This window comes from Pteronotus mesoamericanus, unplaced genomic scaffold, assembly GCF_021234165.1.
Source record: "Pteronotus mesoamericanus isolate MK-2021 breed Mesoamerican mustached bat unplaced genomic scaffold, CSHL_Meso_final scaffold_125, whole genome shotgun sequence".
NCBI lineage: Eukaryota > Metazoa > Chordata > Mammalia > Chiroptera > Mormoopidae > Pteronotus > Pteronotus mesoamericanus.
The window spans coordinates 752,210-771,025 of NW_026555304.1; the positions used below are offsets into that span (position 1 = coordinate 752,210).

The window sequence follows — 18,816 nt, forward strand, 5'->3', positions numbered from 1 at the left end:
CAAAGGTGGAAAAGAGGCAGCCATTCTGTCCCTCTGCTACTTTGCATAACAATATTCTATAATCACCTTTGCTTACTTAAGTAGGAGAAAAAAAGGAGGGCTACAGTACTCAAAATACATAAGGTGGACTTGAGCAGTAAACAAATTTTTAGAAATGTTCATACCTTTGGTCCAGCAATTGAATTTCTGAGATGTTACCCCTCAGATATATTCATATATATATATAAAATGATATAATCACATAATTATTAACTGTTGCATTATTTGTAATATCAAACACTGGATATATTTAAACATCTTTCAAAAGGGGAATGGTTACATAAATTGCTACATCCATACAACAAAATAGTATGGAGTCATTAAAAAAAGAATAAGATATTCAGATATATTAAGGAAAAACAGGAGAGTGTGGAACAATGTATATAGTATGTATGCTACTGCTTGTATAAAAATGGCAAAAAATATAGATATATTTAGTTATTTTTATATATATTCATCTATGCATAGAATAGCTCTGGGAGATTACACACAGGAAGCTGACAAGCACACATTGCTCGTGGAGAAGTGCTAACTGGGAGGAAAATTCTACCCTATATACATACTCTTGTTAACATTTTGAAGTCTACACCATGCAAATGGAATGCATTTACTTAAAATATTCAGAAAAAATAAGGTACTCATAATTTCTGCAAGTATTTGGGAATATTTATTTGAACAAACACAATAGAGAAGCTAATATAGTATCTGTTTGGAAATGTTTACTTTGTCTGCACATACCTGGCATTCTGTTTCATTAGTTACTGTCTTCAAGTCATCCTGTTTACTTATGATTTTCTGCAGCTAAAAGATGGCAAACATGATTTAGATGTATGTCAAGTGGATTTTTCAAAACAACCTAAAAAAAATGCTATGTTTTTGTTATAAAATATATACTAGATATTTTAAAAATATTAACTGAAATTCTTATACTATAACTCTTAATGTTATGTTTTCCGCAGATCATGTAAGAATCAGAGGAGAAATAGATATGTAAGTATTAACATTGTTATTATTACAATGTAGATCATTTCTTTCTCATAAAGAAAGCCAGCTTACGTAATACAGAGCAAAAGCAGGCTTACAGTTGTAATACAGATAAATAATACAATAATTAATAAATAATAATACAAGAATAAACTGTGTTTTGCATACTCACAACTGTAAACCCACTTTTGCCCACCTCAGTGTATACATATTCTAAAGGCATCATTCTATAGAAACTTCATGATTACTTTCATTCTTCAAGAGAAATTTTATTCATAATTTTCTGTATCACTGAGAATTTATGGTTACATTTTCAAGTTAATAACTATTAAAAATCTACTTATATCATATAAATGTTCCTTTTCCCTTTATGCATTCATAAAGCATTAAAATAATTTAAAGACCTATATTTCTACCAATTATAAATTGGTAATAGGACACTGAGACTGAGTACATTAAAAAAAACCAACCTTTTGGAGTCATTTGTACCAATCCTCAGGTGGAAAGCAAATTTAAATAAGTTTTTAAAAAATTAAATGTAGACAAAAATCTCAAGCTATAAATTTTAATCAATTAGGAAATAAACCTTCACACATTTTTTTCTGCGCTATTTCCTTGTTAACAGTTTAAAAATTGCAGCTGCCCTGGCTGGTGCAGCTCAGTGGACTGAGCACCAGCCTGCGAACCAAAGGGTTGCTGGTTCGATTCTCAGTGTAGGGCACATGCCTGGGTTGCAGGCCAGGTCCCCAGAAGGGGGTGTTGTCAGATGCAACCACACATTGATGTTTCTTTCCCTCTCTTCTGCTCTCTAAATATAAATAAAATCTTTAAAAAAAGAAAAAGAATCAAAATGGCGGAGGAGTGAGTGGATGTCACACTTACCTCCTCCCAGGACCAAACCTGGAATTACAACTAATTGTGGAGAAATCACCTGGAAAAAACAACTGAACAATAGCGAGAGAGGAGCCTTATAACCTCGGACAGGCAGAAAAATCAGTTTTGGCACAACCAGTGCGGTAGAGACTCAAGAAGATGGGCTGGTCATGCATGGGCAGCAGCACCAGCAGCACCAGTGGGATACTGAAATGGCCAGCTGGATCCCCTGAGAACAGTGGAGTCTAAACCATAAGCAGCGATCTCCAGCCTACAGCACCAGAGCCCAAAAAGTACACAGATAACAGCCAGCTGCCAAAAGTGGCAGGGTTGCTCTCTGCCAGACGCAGGAGGCTGGAGATGCAGAGCCGTTTATAGGGCCAACACATAAATTTTAATTTGTATCCACTTACTTCGGCAAAGGCGGGGGCAGAGTGGGCTAGAGATGTTGGAGGAGAGACAGGGGAAGGAGGCTTTGGGGAGAGAATGGAGAGAGTAGCTGGTGGGATCCTGATGCTGACTTGTCCCCCATAAGGCAGCAGCCATCTGGCTCAGGGAGACCATGCCCCTGAGCAGCAGCGTGAGAGGATGCAATAACCCCGCCCCTGGGGGGCACTCTACTCGCGCCCTGTGGTGTCTAAACTGGCCTGTGGAGTGCAGAGTGACTAGATTAACAACTGAAGGAGACAGTCATAGACAGTAGATTCCTGGAAGTCTCGAAGAGGCTGCCTAAGGTCAGACAGGGTGAATGGCTGATATTAGAGGCAGACCCAGAAAGAAAAAACAGCAGTCTCCTACCACAGAAGTTCACACCACTAAGCAGGAAATCAAGACAGATCAATTTAAGAAGCAGAAGCAAAAAAGGAAAGCCTCACAAAAAGTGGAAAGACAAAGAAACACCCCTCAGCTGAAGAAAAAGGAGGAATCCCCATAAAGAGAACTAAATGAAATAAAGGCAAGTAAACTAACAGATATTGAGTTAAAAACAATGGTTATAAGGAAGCTCAATGAGCTCAGTGAGCTCAGAGAATTACCAAAAACTACAGGAAAACTACGAGGAACTTACTGCAAACTATATCAGCATGGAAAAGGACATAAAAACCATCAGTAAGAGACAAGAGGAAATGAAGAATATAATTTCTGACTTGAAGAATGCAGTGGAAGGAATCAAAAGCAGGCTAGATGAAGCTGAGGTTCGAATCAGTGAGCTGGAGGACAAGGTACGAAAAAGCTCCCAGAAAGAGCGAGAAATTGAAAAAAAAAAAGACTAAAAAAGAATGATGAGGTGTTCAGGGAAATGCAGGATAACCTGAAATGTAATACTATCCATATAATAGGGATACCAGAAGGAGAAGAGGAAGGGATAGAGAACCTGTTTGAAAAAGTAATGATGGAAACTTCCCTGTCTGAGGAGAGAAAAAGTGACACAAGTCCAGGAAGCACAGAGGGCCCCATTGAAGAGGAACCCAATGAGGCCCGCTCCAAGACACATCATCATTAAAATGGCAAATATCAAAGACAAACAGAGAATCCTAAAGCAAGAAAGGGAGAAAGAGGTAGTAACATACAAGGTAGCGCAGATGCATTATCCCCTGACTTCTCCACAGAAACACTGCAAGCTAGAAGGGAATGGCAAAGGCCTGCAACAAGACTGCTCTATCCAGCAAGGCTCTCAATTAAAACAGTAGGCGAAATAGAGTTTCCCAGACAAGAGAAGGCTAAAAGAATACACCTCCACCAAACCAGCACTGCAAAATATGCTAAAGGTGCTGCTTTAAGAAGATGAAGAAAGAGTCTATGAATACTTAGTTCCTTTCAGAATCACCAATATTTGATATTACCAGTATGTTTAATACTTATTAGTCTGTGACAATGATATGTTATTTTACTTTATTATTTGTTGAAACTAAACCTGTTTTTGTATATTTCTTGCCAATTTCTATTATTTTTAAAAAGCTTTAAATGACTTTTTCATATACTTTATCCATTTTTTGATTAAATATTTGTAGATTTTCCCCCCTAACCCCCCCCAAAAACTATTAACCCTTTTTTACATGTGTTGTAAATACTTTCCTATTTTATTACATGTCCTTTAACTTTTTTTATATGTATATTACTATATAGTCTTAAATGTTTAATATGGTCATATTGCCAATATCTTACTTTATAGCTTCTGGGTTTGAATATGTTGCTTCAGGGTAAGGAAAATATTATTTTGCATTTTCTCCTAAAACTCCTTAGATTTTACACACTGATTTTTAAGTCAGTTGAATATATTTTGTATAATGTGTGAAATAGGGCTCTCTATATTTGTTTTATTTCAAGTATAGTGGTCCACGCACCTTATTTGTGGAATAAGCCACATTTTCCCCACTGATTTGAAACATCAATTTAATCATACATTACAATGTTAGACAGATATATATTTTTTTCTAGAATGCTCATTTTATTTCATTGATGTACTTGATTATTTCTATACTTGATTATTTAACTGCTGAGACTTTATAATGGATTTAAATTTTTTAATATTTTCTAATGGATTTTGACATTTTGACATTTAATTTTTATTTAAATTTTGACATTTAAAAAAATAAATAAATAAAATCAATCTGCATTTAAAAAAAAACAAAGAAGGAACATCTATCTTTTGCAACATCATGGATGGAACTGGAGAATATTATTCTAAGTGAAATAAGCCAGTCCGTGAAAGACAAATACTGTATCATCTCACCTAGAAGTGGAATCTGTTCAACAAAATAGAGTAGCGAGCAAAATAAACCACAGGCATGGACATATCGAGCAGACTGAAAGTGACCAGAGGGGATGAGGAAGGAGAAAAATGGTGGAAAGAAGGAGAAGGAACTAAACAAAGAACATGTACTAATGACCCAAAGACATGAACAACTGAGTGGGAACTGACTGTGGGAACAGGGGGCGGGGTGGGATGGGTGGAGGGGGACAAAGGGGGAAAAACTGAGACAACTGTAATAGAATAAAGATGATTTTAAAAAAGTGAAAAAAAATTGCTGCAGCTAAATTCCAAAATAATTGCCTCAAGTTTAACTTCTTCTGCTGTGTTTATTTTAGGTAAGTGTTTATTTCTCTGAATTCCTCAAACTCTTCAATATACACCTTCTTAAGGGAAGAAAGTTGAAAATCTTTATATTTGTTTTATCCTTTATTTTTTTGAGTTGACAAATAGTATAATGTCAAGTTCAATATCAAACATTTCTCCCTAATGGTGCTATCTCCTTTTCATTTCTTATATTGGTAATATGGATACTTTAAAAAAAAACTAAAGTATAATTGACTTACAGTATTGTATGTATTAGTTTCAGGTATATTGACACTGTGACTCAGTATATACACATTACAAAGTGATCGCCATGATAAGTCTAGTTACCTTCTGTCACCATAGAAAGTTATTACAGCATTACTGACTACATTCTCTATGCTGTTCTTACTTCCTCATAATTTACTTATTTTGTAACAGGAATTTTGTATTCCTTAATTCCCTTTATATATTTTGCCCATCTCCCCACTCCCATCCTTCTGACAACCACCAGTTTGTTCTCCATATCGATGAGTTGGCTCTGCTTTGTTTGGTCATTTGTTTTATGTTTTAGATTCTACTTTTAAGTGAAATCACATGGTATTTATCTTTATCTGTCAGACTTATTTCATTTAGCATAATAACCTTCAGGTCCATCCATGTTGTTCCAAATAGCAAAGTTTCATTCTTTTTTATGGCTGAATATTTTTAAATAAGCCACTGTATATACATGTACCATACCTTTAAAAAAAATCATTTAATTAATTAATATTTAGAGAGAGGCAAAGGGAGGGAGAAAGAGAGGGAGAGAAACATTGACATGTGAGAAACAATTGACTGGGTTGCCTCTCATACGCTCCAAATCAGGGACCTGGCCTGTAACTCAGGCATATGCCCTGACTAGGAATCGAACCAGCAACCTTTCAGGTTCTGGGATGGTGCTCACCCACTGAGCTAGGGCCGATATCTTTTTTAAACAATTGTCTATTAATGGACACTTAGGTTGTTTCTATATCTTGGCTATTGTAAATAATGTTGCAGCGAACATAGGGATGATGCATATGTCTTTTTAAATTAGAGTTTTGGATTTCTTTAGATAAATACACAAAAATTGTTGGATCGTTTGATGGTTGTATTTTTAATTTTTGGAAGTACCTACATACCTGGAAGTTTTCCAAAATAGCTGCACCAATTTACAATCCCACCAACAATTCACAAAGGTTCAATCATGTATAGAACAATTAAAAAAATAAAATAGATGTTATTCATAAAATGATTCTAAATTTTTATAGAATATTCAAAACTTATTTTTTTTTTATTTTAAGACTTATTTAATATAGGGTTGGGAACCATCCTGCCTGGTTTCAGGGACTGTAGCCTTGCCAACAGGTGAGAGGGCACCAAGCCTGGAAATAATTAAGGAGGCCTTGGGAAAACAGGCCACTAAGGAGATGAAACCTGTCTCCCCTCCCTCACATCACCCTGCTTGGCCCTGTGATGGTCGGTTAGTCAAAGACGGGTAAGATTCCTCAAGAGGAGGGACAACCTAAGCCAGACATGGCTGATATGGGCAGCAGACAAGGACTTGGGGGACACAGAGAAAGGGCAAAATGGCCTGCACCTCTTGGCTCAGCTTGGACATGACCGGAGCCCTCATTCTGCCTGAAAGATCTCCTTGTCTCTTGGTGGATCTGCCCCACCCACCTGGCTCAGGCTTAAAACAACACTAATGGCAGGTATAGCCCTAAACTGGATCGGGTGGTTCCAGGGGACAATCAGGCCTAGAAGTAAGTTCCTCTAAGCATGCTTTTTTCTCTCCTCAAAAGCTTTGATAATCAGCTCATACTGGGAAGGAGATTTACATTATTCATAGACCCTGACATGAGGCAGATCTCTTGGGTTCCTTCAATTGTTATCTATGATATCTATTTGTTTTCTGTAAACATAGCCTTTGACATTGATTGATGAGCTTTGCATCCATACCCCTGTGCACATGGTTCTCAATAAAAGCCTTTGGACAGGGGGGCCTGGGGCCTTCCCCACTAGAGGGAAGAGCCATGTCCCTTCTCCTGGCAAACAGAGAACTGTTTGTGACAACTCGTGTTTATTCCCCCATCTGTGACAACCCCAGGATGGGCTCTGTGGGATTCAGAGCCCCACTCCCTCCTCAGCTGGCTCTGGACAGTAACCCTCAGATCCATGACCAGCCCCGCACGGTGCTCCCCTGCCACAATATAGTTGTTATAATCTTTACATAGTCATTGTCAAATAGTTACAAACAAACAAAACAAAGATAGCAAATAGGATTAGTTCACTGAAATAAGAATTTTTCAGGAGGCTTATTATAATACTGGCTTATTCTAACACGGTGTGGAATTTAGAGAATAAGGGCCTGTCCTGAAGTCTATCCAATGGGTTTAGTGCCAGATTAAGCTTGTCATGTCAGAGTCTTCCCTAAAACATTTCTGTTTGGACTCAGGGAGATGGTTATAGCAGGTTCTAGTATATTATGAAGATTACAATACTGTATAGTTAGTTCTGCAGTAACAGATCCATCTGAAAGATCATAAATACTTTGTACCCAGGTATGCATTATGCCAGAAGGTCTCTCTGATCTACTAAGACACTTTCTAAAATAGCTGTAGATAACATGGATTCATGACAGCAATGCACTAGGTACCCATTATGTGACCAAAGTTCTGTTTTAAATGTTGGGAATATAGTGGTCAAGGACAGATCATGCCCTTGCTCTCACTAGATTTATATATTCTAATGGGCTACAGAACAAACAAATGAACAAATAAGAAGTTTTAGATAGTGTTGAGTGCTATTGATAAGGGCAAGATGACTTGGGAGGAGCAGCCTAGCCAGAGACCCCTCCCAGGTTAACTGTTAATCATTGCTTATCTGTTCCTGTAGCCCGTTTTCACATCCCTTCCCCTGCCTGGGTAGCACATCAATCTCATCAATCTCCCACCTGAATGCTAATCCCTTCCCCCACCTGGGAAGCCCATCCGTTTCCCGCCGGAATGCTAGGGCTTATAAACCCCTATCTAACCCCGATTCGGGGCTCAGAATTTGGAGACTGCCTCCTCTGAGCCCGCGCGTGTGAATAAAGGCTTACTCCGTTCCCTGAATCGTGTCTTGAGTCTGGCTTTCCGTAACACTATGATTACAATAAAATAAAAGCAAGTGTAACAGGATTCAGGGGAGAGGTTGCTGTTAAGGTAGATTTATTCTGGCCCTGGCTAGTGTAGCTTAGTGGGTTAAGAACAGTCCCACAAATAGGAAGGTCACTGGTCTGATTCCTGGTCAAGGCACATGCCTGGGTCGTGGGCCAGGTACCCAGTTGGAGGCATGAGAGAAGCAACCGATCAATGTTCTTCTTGCACATTGATGTTTCTCTCCCTTTCTCACTCCCTTTCCCTCTCTCTAAAAACAAATGTTAAAAAAAAAAAAAAAGATAGGCTTATCCTGGATAGTTCTCTTTGCAGACATGACATTTGGGCTGAGGTCTGAATGACTGAAAGCTACTAAAGGCATGGGGAAAGGATATTTTAGGTAGAGAGGAAAGCTAAGTTTCTGGTAGAAGCAGGGGTGCTCTATTAGACAAAGAGCAAGAAGGTACACTGGTTAGAGACAAGTGGTAAAAGAAGGAGGAGGACACATTCATCAAATACAAATTCTGAATGTTTAAAGAGGTAGTGCCTAAGTTTACATTGATCCATATTTTCGATTTCAGGCTGAAAATGGAGAAAAGTATGTAGGGTTGATTTAACTTATTTTTGTTTGCAGATGATGAAGTTTCAATTCTGACACAAAAACAGTATTCCAAAATCAAAAAGAAAAAATTCTACTGAAGGCTTTTGTATTTATTTAATAATAGCTCCAGGAGGTATATTCCGCATGGCAGAATTTAACACTGCTGTATGAAGAGCACAGTCCTTCCCACCAGGATGGAACAATGTGAAACAAAAGACCAAGGAGAAATTTGACAGACCTGCCATCAGTCTATTGTTTAAAGAAATTATACTAAAACCCTGGCACTTATGCCAAAGAAGCAAGTGTGCCACATATAGAGGTAAATATTAAATCAATTAACTATTACAGGTTCTGATCACTGCTGGTGTTGTTTATTATTATCTAACAAGGAACAGCATATATAGATAGTTGCTAATTCACCTATTCTTGGGGTAAAGAAATAAGCAATACACTTACCAACACAGTTTCTAGATCTGGATATGAATAAAACCCAAATGTACCACAAAAGACCAAAGTAACAAACTGAAGCAATTTAGATTTTAGGACAGTTTTGTAAGACTGTGTTTTAATATATTTTATCATTACTTCTGTGTTTGCTGTTCAAATCACTTTGTTGTATCTACGTTTTCAGTATTAAAGTAATTCTTATTACTTTTCTACCACTTATGGTAGGAAGAGCAATGAATAAAATTTACTGGGGAAACGATCAGATAAGGCCCTGCCCCTCTCCCTGCTCTTTAAAAAAGCTTTTCTGATCTGAAAAGAACTGTTCGGTTCTTCCAATAAAATTTCAAATTCAAGATGCTACATACTCAGGTTTCCTAATATAAGACCAAGGATGTGAAATAATTATTTAAATAACTAATGTAAATGTAGTTTTTTCTCCTCTATACTGTTATTTTAAATTGACATGGTCCATGGAGTATCACTTTTAGTGTTGTTTATAAGATCACCACAGAGAACCTTTGATTTTAAAAAAGATTTTATTTATTTATTTTTAGAGAGAGGGGAAGGGAGGGAGAAAGAGAGGGAGAGAAACATTGATGTGAGAGACACATCCATCAGTTGCCTCTCATATGTGCCCTGATGGGGGACTGAACTTGCAAACTAGGCATGTGCCCTGATTGGGAATAAAACTGGTGACCTTTCGTTTTGCAGGATGATACTGAACCAACTGAGCCACACAGGTAAGGGCAGCACAGAGAATCTTTTGATGGCTGACCTTTAGAACCTTAAACTTAAAAAAAAAAAATCACTGATGTATCCTAACATATTCTTTTTCTTGTTTTCCTGATAAGAATTTTCCAGACATTTAAGGAAAAAAATGTAGATTTCAGAATGTATTCCATAAATACAGCATTTTAAACTATTCTGCTAAAAAACAGTATCTGAGAAACTTTTAAAGTAGGTATACCTGACAGTTTCAGGAGCAGAGGCTGTGGAAGGAAGGAGGAAGGTCTGTGTCCATGGTGACAGGAGACCTCTTGTCTTTTTCAGTTTCACATTTGGTGTGACCTTTCTTTGCAGGCTGTCTCTTGGCCCTTGGCTATCATCATATATTACAACAGCGAATCACAACTCTGGTCTTGAGAGTACACCCCCTGTGTTGTTACCAGGGATGTTACTTGTGTCTGCTTCATGACATGACCTCCAACTTTCCCATTCCAGGGATGTGTGAATAGCAGGCTGATGCCTTGGGATACCCAGGAATAAAAGCAAGGCATTTATGAAGGTCTAAGGGAATGAACAAACTCTAGCAGCTAATTAAACAAAAAAGAATTTCACAGCCTTTTCATAATTAACCTCTACATGGGCAATAATAACAATTTTAAATATCTCCTGTTCTTGCAGCTGAGGTGGACTGAGGTGGAATGTACTGGTACCTTGAAATTTAGGACACTGGAATCTCAGGTCCTACTTGTGCAGTCATGTTTTCTTCCTGAAACTAATATAATTAATTTCCTTCCTTAATTACCAAACATCTCAGAAGAATAATTCTTATCCACTGCCATCAATTTTGCACTTCCTGCTTCTTTCTTGTTAGCCTTTTTGGCTTGATCTCTACCACTCCTTTAAAATAGCTTCTGTAATGGCTCCCAATGATCTACAAAGCTAAAGGGGTCCTCTACTCAGCCCCTATCCTATGACTGTTCTTTAAGAGGGTAATATGAAACCATCTCATTGTTCTCTTTTCCCAAGATTCCATTATGCATATCCTCTGGGCTGTCCTCTACTTTCTTTTCCCCAACTTCATCCTTGGGCCTCTCAGCCTCAGACTGGCCTTTTAAATGAAACTGTTTCAAGCATCTGATCTTATCCCTCTTCCCCTGACATTATTCCCTGTGAGGTCACATAACGTCATGGCTTAAATCACTTTAATGATCAGAATACTTCCTGATCCTGGCCACATTATTGTTTTCTAGACAGCTTCTTGATAAACTTGTCATCTCAACAGGGAGGTCCTACCAGTTTATCAAGTCAATGTTTTGAAGCTTAGAGTTAAGATCTTTTTCAGCTCATTCCTTTGAATTCTCCTTCAAATGGGTAGGCTGATATCAAGGCAAGAGCAGGCACCAGAAATGGGTGGATTTGGAACCAAATCACAGCATCATCATTAAACTGGGGACATCACTACTTATTCTGTAGGTTGCTGTAAAGATTCAATAATGTAACATAAGTTGGACGTACCAATGTCCTCAGTAGGAACTAGTCTCTTAGTACTGTCAACATTCCTAGTCAGGCTGACTTCCTCTCTCCCTCACTTCTTTAATTCCTTGTAAGCCAGGTCCCAGGTGTTGCCTAAGGAGCCTCCTTTCCTCCAGCCTCCCCTGTTTGATTCACCTATCATATTGTGGCCGGGGATGAATTTCTGGAACAGTGAAGTGCAATTATTTCCATAACAACTGCCCACTAGACTGAAAAAACTTGTTACTGTCCTTGCCGATATAATTCATCATTTGTAGTTTCTAGTTTCATTTTTTTTAAAGTGCAGCAAAAATGTACAAAAAAGCTGAAATTAATTCATCTCCCCAAATTATTACTTCATCATGTATTCCATGTAAAAATTGAGGTATTTCACATTCTTTTCTTTTTTCTTCAAAATCCAGTGTGTATTTTACACTTATAGGACATCTCAACTCAGATTTCATTGTAAATACTTGATCTGTATTTAGATTTCATAAAATTTACAATTGAAAAAGTAAATTCACATACCCAAGTTGTTTCAAACATACTTAGTTTCCTGATACCTAGGTTTCCAGTCAAGATGGTGGAGTAGGTAAACACAGTATTCACATACTCCCATAACCACATCAAAATTACAGCTAAATTATAGAACTATCATTGAGAACAGCCTGAATCTAAACTGCACAGAAGTCCTATAACAAAGGATACACAGAAACAACTTTGGGACTGGTAGGATCTGTGGAAAAGCAGAAGGGTCTGGTCTCAAACTCATGTGTGGCAGTTAAAAATTGGGAAGGGTCTCTCAGCTGTGAAGGTACCCCTGAGGAGTGAGGTGTCCCAGCTCCCCACTTAGCGCCTACCCCAGGGTTCCAGTGCTGGGAAGTCCCCATAACTTCTGGCTGTGAAAACTAGCAGAAATTATGGCTGAGTTAGATGGAGGGCTTCTGGAGTCCCAGGTAGTCCACTAAAAGGGCCCAATGGACTTGTGTGGACTCATTCTCTCTGAGCTCCAATGCTGGGGCAGCAGTTTGAAAAGAACCTGGGACATATAGGGAGGAACTGAAGTGTCTGGCATCAGGGTAAGGACTGGAAGGACAGCTTTCTCCCTGACAAAAGTTCTGGCAGAGACTGTTGGTCCTTTTCTGAGCCCTCCTCTGCTACAAAGCCAGCAAGCAGGCACCATATTTGTGTCTCCATCAACCTGCTAACATTGTCCACTGCCCTGGTAATTTCCTGAGACAGTGTACCACCAAAATTGTGGGCTCAAACCATTTCCTATGGCTTTTCCATACAAACAGCTTATCCTGGCTCATGCTGAAGACTTCCCTAAAATCTCTCAAACAAGCCGCATCTGATCTCAGCATGTCCTGTACCTCTTACTAAGTGGCCCCTGGCCTGGCACTAGTGGCAGCCAACAATGGTTCACAGCTTGGCGTTTCCCAGGCACTTCCAAGCCCAGCACAAGTAGCAGCCATCTACAGAATGCTCTGTAGCTCATGCTGGGAGGCCCTGGGCAGGGTACAGGTAGTGGGTAGCCTTGGCCTGCACTTCTTGGAAAGCCCCAGAGCTAGTGCACTAGTGCACCAGGTGGACAGATTTGGACCAACCAGGAACACCAGTCCCACCACTTTCAAGAACTACATATTTAAAGGAGGACTCAGTGGGCACCAGAGCCTTGCTGAAGTGAGATCTGCTCTGTGTGGCCAGGCCCCTGCACAGCAGGTCCTCCATAACGGTTGTAGCCAGTCTTTGTAGAGGATGGGCTAAGGGGTAAATCCCTCCTACTAATGTGGCAAACAAGGCTCAACTACAACAGGAAGGTGAGCCCAGCTCTGGTGACTCAGAAGCCTGTACCACTGGGCCCTACGCAACACTGACTGTATAAGGCCACCCTACAAGACCAAGAGACATAGCAGCTCTACCCAATGTGTAGAAACAAACACAAGGAGACAGCCAAAATGATGAGACCAAAAAAAAAAAAAAAAAAAAAAAAAAATGCCCCAAATGGAAACAGAAGAAAACCCCAGAAAAAGAACAAAATGGAGAAAAGCAATCTACCAGATGTAGACTTCAAAACACGGTTTATAAGGATATTCAATGAACTTAAGAGGAAGAGTAGAGGAACTTAGAACTTCAACAGAGAAATAGAAAACACAAAAATGAAGATAGAAAATATAAAAAAGAACTAGTCAGAAATGAAGAATAACTAAAATAAAGAATACATTACAGGGAATCAACAGTGGAGGGGATAAAGCAGAGGATTAAGTCATAGATTTGGAAGATAAGGAAGCAGAAAGCACCTAATCAGAACAGCAAAAAGAAAAAAGAATTAAAAAAATGAGTCTAATATAAGGACCCTCTGGTCCAATTTCAAACATACCAACATTCACATTTTAGGGGTGCAGGAAGCAAAGAGCAAAGAATTGAAAACGTATCTGAAAAATAATGATGGACTACTTCCCTAACCTGGTGAAGAAAATAGGCATTCAAGTCCAGGAAGCACAAAGTGTCCCAAACAAAGTAAACCCAAAGAAGCCAGCACCAAGACATATCATAATTAAAATGCCAAAGGTTAAAGAGCAGCAAGAAAAAAAAGCAGTTAGTTACCTGCAAGGCAGCTCCCATAAGACTATAAGCTCATTTCTCAACAGAAACTTTGTAGGCCAGAAGTGACTGGCATGAAATATTCAAAGTGGTGAAATGCAAGGACCAACAACCAAGATTACCCTGACTCAGCAAAGCTATCATTTAGAACTGAAGGACAGAGAAGTTTCCTAGACAAGAAGCTACTGGAGTTCATCACCAACAAACCAGTGTTACAAAAAATGTGAAAGGGTCTTCTTTAAGAAGAAGGAAAAAAAAGATAAAAATATTAATAATAAAATAGCAATACATACCTATCAATAATTACTTCAATTGCAAATAGATTAAATGCTCCTATCAAAAGACATATGGTGGATGAATGGATAACAAAACAAGACCCTTACAAGAGACTCTCTTCAGACTGAAAGACACACACAGACTGAAAGTAAGGGGATGGGAAAAAATATTTTGTGAAGATGGAAACAAAAAAGAAATGTGGGGTTGCAATACTTACACCAGACAAAATAGATTTTAATAGATTTTAAAATAAAGGATATAACGAGAGACAAAGAAGGACCCAGTAATTCCACTTCTGGGTATTTATCTGAAGAAACCCAAAACACTGAATCAAAAAGACATATATATCCATATGTTCACTGCATTTTTTACAATACACAAGTTATGGATGCACCTAAGTGCCCATAAATGGATGAATAAAAAGAAGTGGTGTGTATACACAATAAAATATGACTCAGGTATAAAAAACATGAAATCTTGCCATCTGCAGCAACAATGGATGAACCTTGAGAGTATTATGCTGGGTGAAATAAGTCAAAGAAAGACAAATGCTTTCTTTGCAAGACAAGTGTTATTTCACTTACATGTGTAATCTAAAAAACAAAATAAATGAACAAGTAGGACAGAACACTTTGAAGGTTGCTGGATGGGAGGGGCGTTGGGTTAAAAAGGTGGAGGGATTAAGAAGTAGAAATTGGTAGTTACAGAAAGTCATGGGGATGTAAAGTACAGCATAGGGAATATAGTCAATAATATTGTAATAACTAAGTATATTGTTGAATGGGTACTAGATTTATTGAGGTTATCACTTCATAAGTTACAAAAATGTGTAATCACTATGTTTTACACCTGAAACTAATACAATATTGTTTGTTAACTGTAATTGAAAAATAAAAGATTTAAAAAATTTTCCAATACCTAAAGTCAATGTCAGTTTCTAAATTTAAATTCATTAAAATAAAATTCAAGTTTCTCAGGCATAGCTGTATTTCAAGGGCTCTAGAGCCACACATGGCTGTTGGCCACTTCACTGAACAGTAAAGGACAGACTCTATATCTTATATATAATTTTAACAAGATTTGTCACCTGCTTTCCCAGTACATTGGAGATTGGAAGAAAAAAACCGGTGACTAGAACTGACATACTTTTTTCCATGAAGTGCTCTAGAAGATTAAAGAACTAACCTCTAACTGGCAAATAACCAACAGTTTATATGCAGAGGTATTTTTAATATCACCATCAACTTTCCTGAAATGAAGTGAAATTTACTAGTTGGGTGTCTTGGAGTTATGTCTTGGGAGATTTCATTTAAATATATTTTCAGCTTCTCAAATATCAGCCTTAGCAAATTCCTGGAAAATACGTGCCAAATTTATACCTACTGTAGCTTTTCTATTTTCTCCTATTTTTTATGAAGATCTAAGTTTTTGTTTTTCTTTATCCCTTTCTTTGGAAGGGGGTCTAAGAATAATTTTTAACAGACTTATGAGGCCCTTTCTACTGTATTATCATTTGCTGAAATCCTAAAAACAAAATCCTAGAAAATGTAGATGCTTCAGCTAATTTCTGTTTGGAGTCTTATGCTCTGTTTCTTAACTGTTTCCTCAAGGTTGTAACATAAAACGTTTAATATTTTTAATGTATAAATGACTTGACATTTGATTTATAAACAGTGGCTATAATTTTGAATTCTATGAAAATATAAAATTATCACACAAATATCTAGGTGCTGATAAACCAAAAATAACTAGAATCTACCTACCTTAAAAAATTCTTTTTTCTCAACCATCTCATCACCATCTGCATCTAGCATTTTAAAAGCAACATGAAACCCAGTATGGGGTTCTGCAGTAGAGAGAAAAATGAGTATTTAAACGCTGGTGAAATGCAAATTGCATATAGACTTAATAGATTTTTGAATTTGAAACCAGCCACTAGAAGCTACATGACTAAGTGCCTGAATAGAGAAAAAAGTGATCTCTCCTTATGTTAATGACTTTCAAAGGCTGATATATTTCCATGGATGTGCTGTTCTGCTATGAAGTGTGCTGCCCTTCAAAGAAACTGTAATTTGAGAAGTTAATTTTTTTAGCTTTCTTATAGTCTTGTAAGACCATGGCTATTTTCATATTCATTTCCCTTTCTCTTTATTTCCCTTTCTCAGAGCAGAGTTTTTAAAAAACTTATTTTGAAATAATTTTAGACTTACAGAAATATTGTAAAGATAGTATGGTGGGTTCCCATATACTCTTCACCCAACTTTCTCTAATGACAACATCTTAATAACCACAGTACCTTTATCAAAACAAAGAAATTAATACTGGTATGCCATTTTTAATGTAACTACAGACTTTGTTTTGGTTTCAAGTTTTTCTACTAATGCTGTTTTTCCTATTCTAGGATGAAATACAAACACCATGTTGTATTTAGTTGTCTCCTAGACTCTTCCAAGCTGTGGAAGTTTCTGTCTCTCTCCATGATATTTATGACCTTGACAGTGTGAAGACTTGTGGTATGTCCATGAGAGGTTTTTAAATATACAAACTAAGGTACCAATAATATTTTTAATGATAAAGACATAAATACTAAATTTCCAATACATCATTTAAGAATAGAGAATACCACATGATAGTTGAGAAAAAATGTGGGATACTTACTAGTGAGGATTGTAAGCAAGAAGAGATACTCAGTATATGAAATTAATCCTGGAAGAGACAAAATAAAAACATTGGACAGTAAGGCTGAGGTGTTTCATGAGCACTCATACATGTACCACAATATATGGAAAATTAATTAAAAAGACATTTTCACTTTAAGTTACCTCTCTTTGGTACTATAGAAAACTTTTATAATAGAGTTAAGTACAGTACTATTACTTAAAAAAAGATACTAGGTTTTATCAGATTATTACTAGTAAAAGGAGGTGAATGGATGCTGGTATCCACTAGATGTTTTATTTGCATGGCATCTGTAATTTCTGCTTAAATTTTACTATTCATAACACCTCAAGTAAAACAGAATTATAAATTCAGTAGAATAACAGAGATTTGGATGTACAAGGGTCAAACTGTATTATTTGAAGTAAAACAAATCCTTGTGGCATACAGATTTTTCTCTGGGCAACCACCTCTTCCCCACTCTCCAACATGCAGTTCAGGTGGGATGTCCCCCTTTGGAGGCAGAGGCCTACTGGTGTAGGTAGCCACAGGGCTCCACAGAACTGGTGCTAGGATGGCACAGGGATGACCCAAGCTCACGAGCAGGCTGTGTTTGTCTGGCTGCAGGGGCTTATTTCAGGGATGAGCTGTGACCTGGTCTAGGTCAAGCAGAGTGGGATTTCTACAAAGACTGGGTCATTCATTTCATCTTTCCCCTGGGCTTTGATGATGGGAGAATGTTTCACTTATGATGTGAGATCATGAAAAGAATCTGAGAACTGCCAGAGATCAGTGTTTAGAGCCTGAGAATGGAGACAGTCTATAATTGGCAGAACTGAAAGACGGACACTGGTGATGCCTGAGCCCTGGATTAAGCTGCACATCACTGAAGCTAGCTGTTTGGCCACAAAACCAGCTTCCCTTCCTGCTCAAGTAAATGGTGTCACGTTTTATGTGCTTGCCATGAAAAGAATTACTATAAATACAGAAAAAATATCTTATAAATCATAGCTTCTTGATAAGCTAAAAAGAATTCCCCTCTGGTTCATAAGCTTGGTATAACAGCAAGCTATACAATTAAAACACTTTATCATGGAAAACTTCAGTTATATACAAAAGTAGAGAATAAGATGAATAATTATATATCAGATTCAATTATCTAATTATTTCAATTATCAATTAATGGCAGACCTTGTTTTACCTATACCTCTCACCCACCTTCCCTCACCTCCTACTGGATGAATTTGAAACAAAGCCCACAGACTGTATTATTTCATAGTAGAAAATTCAGGCTTTATCTTTAAAAAGGCTACCCCATCTCATAAATATATCTACCATGCCTAAAACATTAACAATAATTCCTTAATATCATCAAATTAAAATCAGTGTTACAAACATCCCTGTTTCAGAGAAAAAAGTTTTAAATTATATTTTACTATGCTATTACAGTTGTCCTGATTTTTCTCCCTTTGCCACGCTCTATCGAGCACTCCCCACTCCCTCAGGCAATCCACCCACCATCGTACATGTCCCGGGTCATTCATATAAGTACTTTGGCTACTCTATTTCCTATACTGTAGTTTCTATCCACGTGGCTATTCTGTAACTATCTATTTGTACTTAATCCCCTCACCTCTTCACTCATTCTCCCCCTCCCACCTCTCATCTGGCAACCTTCCGGAAACTAACTTCTTTGCTCCTGCTTGTCAGTCTCTCTTTATCTTTAACCTTTGGCCTTCTAATAATGATGTATCTTCCAGTGGACCTGTCTGCATCCATCATAATTGGGACTTTGCGTTTCCTGGACTGGCATGTCTATTTCCTTTACCGAATTAGGGAAGCTTTGTTTTACTATTTTTTTTTCAGATTGATTTCCAATTTCT

The 18,816-nt window shown here is 37.6% G+C and overlaps 1 protein-coding gene across 3 annotated transcripts in view; it reads right to left on the reverse strand.

Moving 5' to 3' along the window:
• The window catches only part of MICU2 (mitochondrial calcium uptake 2), a 100,175-nt gene that overhangs the window by 13,878 nt on the left and 67,481 nt on the right, over positions 1-18,816 (reverse strand). For all 3 annotated transcript variants that reach the window (XM_054587990.1, XM_054587989.1, XM_054587991.1), the window contains exons 5-7: positions 16,934-16,981; positions 16,039-16,121; positions 778-840 (exon numbers count right to left, since the gene is read on the reverse strand). In XM_054587990.1, the coding sequence (XP_054443965.1) occupies positions 778-840; positions 16,039-16,121; positions 16,934-16,981 (194 nt within the window). The remainder of the gene's footprint in view (positions 1-777; positions 841-16,038; positions 16,122-16,933; positions 16,982-18,816) is intronic.